General features: G+C 44.3%; 1 protein-coding gene and 1 pseudogene across 2 annotated transcripts in view; both read right to left on the reverse strand.

Annotated features, from left to right (window-relative positions):
* The window catches only part of SLC3A1 (solute carrier family 3 (amino acid transporter heavy chain), member 1), a 44,123-nt gene extending 40,898 nt beyond the window's left edge, over window positions 1-3,225 (reverse strand). The window contains exon 1 of the mRNA XM_011936025.1: window positions 2,736-3,225. Within this exon, the coding sequence (XP_011791415.1) occupies window positions 2,736-3,165 (430 nt within the window). The 5' untranslated portion in view covers window positions 3,166-3,225. The remainder of the gene's footprint in view (window positions 1-2,735) is intronic.
* A 3,410-nt stretch (window positions 3,226-6,635) lies between these two features.
* LOC105507417 lies at window positions 6,636-7,254 on the reverse strand (annotated as a pseudogene). The gene has a single exon (XR_001001093.1). The product of XR_001001093.1 is annotated as a 60S ribosomal protein L12 pseudogene (transcript).
* Window positions 7,255-8,751: the final 1,497 nt, after the last annotated feature.

Raw genomic sequence — 8,751 nt, forward strand, 5'->3', positions numbered from 1 at the left:
TAATAATAATAATAAATATAAATAAATAAGTAAATACATCAATTAATTTGAAAAGGTGATCAACGTTGTCAGCGCACAGGGTCTGAGAAGGAGTGTAACGGCAACACAGAAGGTAAGTTTGTGCGCTCTCAGACCACCTTTGAACTTGCTACATTCGGACTGTCTCCCTTGTTCACTTATATAGGAAGCCAGGAATTTATACAGAAGAGAATTTTAGGCTTAGCTGAGAAGACATGTGGAAATGAAACTTTGTATTTGGAACTTTGTAGGATAATGAGCAGATAATGTGTTTTCTCCTTCTAGTTCAGAGTCCTAAATGCATATTCAGCAACTTGAGTCTAGTATTCAATCTCCAGTAACTTTCTGTGTAATCCTGATGTGGCTTCCTAGAATCAGACTGTCAGAGGCCACACAGCAGGCTGAAGGTCACTAATTCCAAAGCACACAGTCATTTGACACCTGGGATCTGGGCTCTTCCCCTATAACAGGCTGCTTTTTTTTTTTTTTTTGAGACGGAGTCTCGCTCTGTCGCCCAGGCTGGAGTGCAATGGTGCGATCTCTGCTCACTGCAACCTCTCCCTCCCGGGTTCACGCCATTCTCCTGCCTCAGCGTCCCGAGTAGCTGAGACTCAACAGGCAACAAGAGTTTTGATCTAAGCCAGCACAGCAACACAATATATCTTACGATGAGGCACAAAGGAACATGAGGATGAAAACAAAATGGCTAGAGACAGAAAGTAAACAAGGGATCCCACCCCACACTTCAAGGGGAGAGAGGGCAATCAGTAAAACCAGACTTAAAGCTGGAATGGGATCTTCATAATAACAACAACGAAATCCCCTCAACCTCAAAGACAAATGCCTATGGATTGCAGGAAGTAAAACATTTCTCCGAGAATAGGTATTGGAAATGACAAACGTCAGAGCTGATTAGAAACCACCATGTTTATAGGAATGTTGGACCTCTCTAGAAGGAGATTATTAGGAAGGCAGGGCCAGGAAGTGGTAAATGTATCTCTGGATTTAGGGCTTTAGGTCTATTCAGTCAGAACATTGCTTTTGCTGTGTGCAAAAGGCAGTAGGTAATAGGTCATGTGCTGGGGAAAGGGAGTCACTCAAGGCAGGATTAAAGGATGCTAGAAACACATCCAAAGCCAAAGAGTCTGGGGTGAGGAGCCCATGGTCTGATTAGGGAAGCTAAAGAAAGAATAATGAAGGCAATGGGTTTGAGCTGCACCGTAAAGGATGCATACACTCTTCTTCAATGAGTGACAACGCAGGACAATTTTTTAAAAGAGAATGATACAGCCGGATGCGGTGACTCATGCCTATAATCCCAGAGCTTTGGGAGGCTGACGCAGGCAAATCACCTGAGATCAGGAGTTCGAGACCAGCCTGACCAACACGGAGAACCCTCGTCTCTACTAAAAATACAAAATTAGCCAGGCATGGTGGCGCATGCCTGTAATCCCAGCTACTCAGGAGGCTGAGCCAGGAGAATTGCTTGAACCCAGGAGACGGAGGTTGCAGTGAGCTGAGATCATGCCATTGCACTCCAGCCTGGGCAACAAGAGTGAAACTCTGTCTCAAAAAAAAAAAAGAGAGAGAGAGAATGATACCAGTGTGAAAAAGAAAATCCTTCTACTAGTGATTAAGGAAAGTTGCAGGTTTCAAGAGTTCATTTGTAACATTTTAAAGATACATTAAGCCCATTTCTACTTTCCACATTCATATCATCCTGTTTTGTTTTCTTCAAACCAATTAACATTGTAAAACATTAGTTTGTTAGTTTCCTTATTTGTTTCGTATTGTTGCCTTGAACTAGAGTGACCATACTAACCAATTTGCTCAGAAGTTCCCAGTGTATGCCTGCCATCTGGCAGAATTTTACCCTTAGGTATGTTCTGGTTTGAGCAATGTATTGTAAGGATGTTTTACACATAACCCCCCCCCCCCAAGAAATTATTAACTTAGCTTTTAAAAAATAATTTTTCACTTTTTTTTTTTTTTGGAGATGGGGGTCTCCCTATGTTGCCTAAGCTGGCTGGCTGAAAGCTCCTGGGCTCAAGCAATCCTCCCACCTCAGCCTGCCAAGTAGCTGCAACTACAGTCATGTACCACTACCCCTGGTTATTTCTTTACTTCAGTTTCATACTAATATGGACATGGTTTTAAACAACCCTTAATTCAAGTAATGACGAATGCATACTGCTACACCTTTTCTCAGAATTTAAACTTTAAGACTCAGCCTATACTTTTTACAGATATAACTTGATTTTTTAAAAAAATATTATTTATGCTCTATTCACTAATAAACTCCCAGCCACACAGCCAAACTAGCCACTTCGTATACTGGGAAAGCAATTCCCAACTGCCACCCTGACATATTCAACTATAAAGTTTCCAGAAACAGGACATAGATTTTAGAAGGAAGGCTGCTCTATGTAAGAAGTTAGAATTGATGACTGAACAACTATATGTACTTAGTGGGCAATAAATTAAACAACTCATTTGGCTCAAAGGCCTTCAGCAAATAGCCTTTTGGCTAGTAAAAGAACTGCTGGGTTCTGCTGAGTGATTTTCTAAGAATATCATAAACAAGGAGCAACTTAGCATGACCATTCATAATGGAATGTGCTTACTGAACAACCCAGGCATAATTTGGTTCCGAGGAACGAAAGAACCATAAACCCATCTTTCCTGGCACCCACCCTGAACAATCTCTGGGCATGTACCTTTCAGATCTCCGTTCCCATCCTTGTTACTGTCCTTGAAAGACCTCGGGTAGATCCGGTACATGGGCCCCTCCTGCCACCAGTCTAGGCACTTTGGAGACAGGATAATGATTGCTATGGTGGCCGCGATGAGCACCAGGACAGAAGCCACGGCGAGCCAGAAGAGGATCTCCCGGGGTATGCGGTAGCGGGCCTGGCCAGAGAACTGGAACAGAACCTCCTTGGGCATCCCCGCGTAGGGCTGAATGCCCTTGAAGTCTGGCTCCTGGGAGCCAAGGATGCTCATGGTGCTGTGCTGCAGGTTGCCTGCTGTGCTACCTGTATCCGGGGTCTGCTCCAGAATGTCTTCATTATGGACAAACCCGTTGTTTGTCTGGCATCCCTTCATATTCATCCCGATGGAGTCTCTCTTGCTTTTATCTTCAGCCATGTCTCACTGACTTACTCCAGTAAGGGAGGTAGAAGAGTGGCTTGCTGAATGCTTGGTCTTGTTAATGAACTTTGTGTGGTTTATAAATAAACCTGGCTGGACAAAGTCCAGCCAAGGAAGAAAGGGTAAAAGTACAGAGGTTTAAAAAAAAAATCTCGGGACGGGCGTGGTGGTTCACACCTGTAATCCTAGCACTTTGGGACGCTGAGGCGGGCAGATCACCCGAGGGCAGGAGTTGGAGACCAGCCTGGCCGACATGGCTCAACCCCGGCTCTACTAAAGGTACAAAACTTAGCCCGGCGTGGTGGCACATGCCTGTAATCCCAGCTACTCGGGAGGCTGAGGCAGGAGAATTGCTTGAACCCGGGAGGTGGAGGTTGCGGTGAGTGGAGATCATGCCATTGCACTCCAGCCTGGGCAACAAGAGTGAAACTTGATCTCAAAAAAAAAAAAAAAAAAAAAAAAAGGCTAGGCATGGCGGCACTTGCTGTAATTCCAGCTACTTGGGAGGCTGAGGCAGGAGAATCACTTGAATCCAAGAGGCAGAGGTTGCAATGAGCTGAGATAGCACCACTGCACTCCAGCTTGGGTGATGGGAGTGAGACTCTGTCTCCAATAAATAAATAAAAGGACTGAAATTCTGACACATGCTGCAACATAGATGAACTTTGAGGACATTATGCTAAGTGAAATAAGCCAGACACAAAAGAACAAGTGTGATTTCACTTAGATGAGGTATCTAGAGTAGTCAGATTCATAGGAACAGAAAATAGAAAGGTGGTTACTGGAGGTTGGAGGAAGGGGATAATGGGGAGTTACTGTTCATTGAGCAGAGAATTTCAGTTTGGGATGATGAAAAGTATTCTGGAGATGGATAGTGGTGATGGTTGCATAACAGTATAAATGTACTTAATGCCACTGAAATGTTATATATGTTTTACCACAACTATTTTTTAAAGCTTAAAGCTTTCTCTGTTTAGCCAGGTATAAGAAAAATGACTTTGGGGGGAAATTATTTTTCTTATACGTGGTTAAATAGAGAAAGTGGGAAGATAGCTTGAGCCCAGGAGTTGGAGACCAGCCTGGACAATATAGTAAGACCTCATCTCTACAAAAAAAAATTTTTTTTTTAATTAGCTGAGCATGGTGGTGCACCCATGTAGTCCCAGTTACTCAGGAGGCAGGCTGATGTAGGAGGATCACTTGAGTATAGGAGGCAGAGGTTGCAGTGAGCTGAGATCACGCCACTGTACTCCAGCCTGGGTGACAGAGCAAGATTCTGTCTCAACGACAACAAAATTGAATGTAATGATTTATGATGTCCCTTTCATCAGGAGCACATACAGCTCTATGAATCATTTGATCTGATCATGAGGTTTTTTTTTTCTTTTAAATGATGATAGTTATCTGGGGCCCTAATCTTAGTGTTTCTTTTGCGGAGTGGCTTAGAAGCACTATATAGCATAGAGGTATAGAGGAAGGAGCTACTTAATCTTGGACAAATTATATTTAAAAATGAGTAAATCCCAATACTTGGCTCATTGAATGCACTCAGTGATACCTCTCATTATTATTAATTATGCCCACTGAATATTTTTTATTTTTTGAGAAGGAGTTTCACTCTTATTGCCCAGGCTGGAGTGCAATGGCGTGATCTCAGCTCACCCGCAACCTCTGCCTTCCGGGTTCAACCAATTCTCCTGCCTCAGCCTGCTGTGTAGCTGGGATTACAGGTGCCCGCCAACATGCCCAGCTAATTTTTTGTATTTTTAGTAGAGACAGGTTTCACTGTTGGCCAGACTACTCTGGAACTCCTGACCTCAGGTGATCCACCCACCTCGGCCTCCCAAAGTGCTGGGATTATAGGCGTGAGCCACCGCACCTGGCACCAGATCATTTTCTAACAAAGAGCAGCCAGTAAAGTCAAGCTGCAGACATAGACAAGCAAACTGGGAGCTTGCACAGGTGGATGCCACAGGAAAGAACTACCTGGGCCTAAACATGTTCAAAATGGAGGCTCCATCTCCCCTTGTCTGCCAGCCACGCGTACAGTAAGGAGCAGACAAGATGGCCTCAGCCAAGGGGAGAGTTCATTTGCATAACAAGATTAGGTTGGGGCCACCAGCCTTCCATGTGTGCTATGTAAACGTCACACCGGACCCAAAAAACCTGTGAGCCCTACCTAAATCCAACATGGCCGCCTCAAGCTGGACTGTCAAATCTGGCCTGTCCACCACCAGCTGACCTTTTCCTCTTGGAAGTCCCTTCTTTCTCACTAAAGAGAGAGCTATTTTCCTTTCTCTTTCTCCTTCTTTTGCCTATTAAACATCTGCTCCTGGCCAGGCACGGTGGCTCAGGCCTAGTAATCCCAGCACTTTAGGAGGCCAAGGCGAGTAGATCACCTGAGATCAGGAGTTGGGGACAAGCCTGACCAACATGAAGAAACCCCGTCTCTACTTAAAAATACAAAATTAGCTGGGTGGGGAGGCTTGTGCCTGTAATCCCAGCTACTCAGAAGGCTAAGGCAGGATTGCTTGAGCCCGGAAGGTCAAGCTGTGATCACCCCACTGCACTCCAGCCTAGGTGACAGTGAGTGAGGCTCAAAACAAAAAAAGAAAATACACCACAGTTTATAAGTGGGCATGTGAGATTTTTTTCGTTTGTTTTTGGCTATTACAAATAAAACTGCTACAAGCAATCACGTACAACTCTTTCTAAGAATATAGCTTCCTTTTCTCTTAGGAACCAACTAGCAGTGAAATAGCTGGATAATATGGTAAGTGTATAGTTAATTTTTAAGAAACTGCCAAACTGTTTTGGTAAGTAGTTGTATTGAGGCAGGAGAATAGGGTTTGAAGTCAGGGAACGTAAGGCTGTTTCACTCAGCGTTCCTAGAACTAAACTGAAAGGAAAACCCTAATTTTCCATGCCTAAATCACAAAAGGACCAGAGGCTACTACTCCCTTTGCAAATCCCCCACCTTTTCTGCCAGGCATGGGAAATTGACTGTCAGCAACCAGTCAGACTGATTGCGGGTGAAGTCTTCCTTTGCAACTTTGTAACTTCACTCCAGCTGCTGAATGGTTGCTGTCCACAACCAATCAGACTGATTGCGGGCCGAGTCTCCGTTTCCATAGAAGTGTAACTTTGTAACTTCTCCCTAGCCTCTGATTGGTTGCTTTCTGCAACCAATCATATGTTTGCACAGGAGTGTAACTTTCGTAACCACGTCATCCTCTGGTTGGCTGCTTTCTGCAACCTATCAGACTGATTGTGGGCTACCACTTCATTTACCTGAGGTGAGCATGAAGTGGCTAATGGGAAACTTCTAGAGGGTATTTGGACCGGAGAAGATTCTGTATCCGGGGCCCTTGAGCCGCTGCTCGGCCTGCTCCCACGCTGTGGAGTGTACTTTCGTTTTCAATAAATCCTTGCTTTCGTTTTTTTTTTTTTTAACCAGTTATCAAATGATCCTTTATTGAAATATTTTCCTTTGTGCTTAACTGACTGGGCAATCCACAGCACCACTGTTGATGTCATCTATGATGTCATGAGGGTGGCGCCATCAACATTACAACCCACAGAGTGGGCAGTCCCCGGGATCTCTTTAAGGGTTCCAGAGAGTTCTCTGGCTAAGGATCGGTGCTGCATCTGTCGAGCAATGTTGACGATCTCATCAAAAGTGATATACCCACTGTGTTTAATGTTTTTCTGTTTCTTTCTGTCTCTTGGTGGTTCCTTGAGGGCTTTGATGATCAGGGCAGAGGCAGAAGGTATCACCTCAATCTGGGCCTGTCTGTTCTGAATGGTGAGTTTCACTGTAATCCTCAGGCCCTTCGTCACCTGTTGCCTTGGCAATGTCATCACCAATTTTTTTTGGAGACAGACCCAGGGGGCCGATCTTGGGGGCCAGGGCAGAAGTGGCACCGACTTCACCTCCGGTGCCCCTCAGGTACACGACTTTGATCTCGTTGGGGTCGAACTTCGGCGGCATGGTGGAGGCGGCTGGTGTCGGATGAACCCGGATTCGGGATGACCGAAGAAAGTTGCATGTTGGCCTCCTCCCAGCCAAAAGGCGAGACAGCTGCTTTCGTTCTTTTGTTGCTTCATTCTTTCTTTGCTGGGCGTTTTGTCCAATTCTTTGTTCAAAACGCCAAGAATCTGGACAATTTGCAGCCACGACCCTCTACAGGTGACAGTATCATTTTGCGTCGCCTTCATTGGCCTATGAGAGTGTGAGTTCTTCCACATTCTTGCCAGCACTTGGTCTGTTGTCTGTTTAATTTCAGTGATTCTAGTACGTAGGTAGTGGTGTCTCATTATGGTCTTAATTTGTACTTCTCTAAAGACTAATGGTGTTGAGCATCTTTTCACGTGCTTATTTGCCATCCATATATCTTCCTTGGTGGAGCTGATGCTGGCAGCCAGCTGGGTGGGGAGTGGGGCTGGGGGCGTCTCTGTTCTCAATACCTGTATTGCTTCAATGTAGTCTCCATGTTGGCTACTGTGGGCGTCTTCACAGCATGCTGGCTTGGTACCAAATGTTAAGTGTCCTAGTTGAGACAGCAGGCAAGGCAGAAGCGATATCCTTTTTGTGACCTAGCCTCAGAACTTACATAGCTTGTTTTTGACTGTACTTTATGTGCTAAGCCCAGAGACAGTGTGTAAAGGGACTAAGAAGTTATAAGGCAAAGGGCATAGATACAGGAGGCTACAAATTGGGCTATTCATGCAATTATCTGTTGTGTATTTTTTATTGTAGTAGAAAAACATAAAATTTATCATCTTAATCATTTTTAAGTATACGGTTCAGAGTGTTAAGTATATTCACATTGCCCTGAAACCAATCTCCAGAACTTTTTCATCTTGCAAATCTGAAACTGTATATATCCTTTAAACAATGCCCCCTTGCCTCCCCTCAGCCCAGGGTAACCAACATTCTACTTCGTTTCTATGAATTGACCACTGTAGATATATAAGTGCAATCCTATAGCATTTGTCTTTTTGTGATTGGCTTATTTCACTTAGCACAATGTCTTCAGGGTTCATACATGTTGTAGCATGTGACAGGATTTCTTTCCTTTTATTTAATAAACAAGATCTTGCTCTGTTGCCCAGGCTGGAGTGCAGTGGCACAATTATAGCTCACTGTAGCCTTGAACTCCTGGGCTTAAGTGATCCTCCTGCCTCAGCCTCCTAAGTGACTGGGACTACAGGCATGCACCACCACATCCAGCTAATTTTTATTTTTGGTAGAGATAGGGGTCTCATTATGTTACCCAGGCTGGTCTCAAACTCCTGGCCTCAGGCAGTCCTCCTGCCTTGGCTTCCCAAAGTGCTAGGATCACAGGCATGAGCCACTGTGTCTGGCCTTTCCTTTTTAAGGCTGGATAATATTCCATTGTATGTGTATACTACATTTTGTTTATCCATTTATCAGTCATATACTTGGTTTGCTTCCATCTTTTGGTTATTGTGAATAACACTGCTTATGAACATGAGTGTGCAAATATTTCTTTGAGACCCTGCTTTCAATTCTTTTGGATATATATTCAAAAGTGAGATTGCTGTGCCATATGGTAGTTC

This window comes from Colobus angolensis, unplaced genomic scaffold (assembly GCF_000951035.1).
Source record: "Colobus angolensis palliatus isolate OR3802 unplaced genomic scaffold, Cang.pa_1.0 Scaffold15, whole genome shotgun sequence".
In the NCBI taxonomy this organism is placed as follows: domain Eukaryota; kingdom Metazoa; phylum Chordata; class Mammalia; order Primates; family Cercopithecidae; genus Colobus; species Colobus angolensis.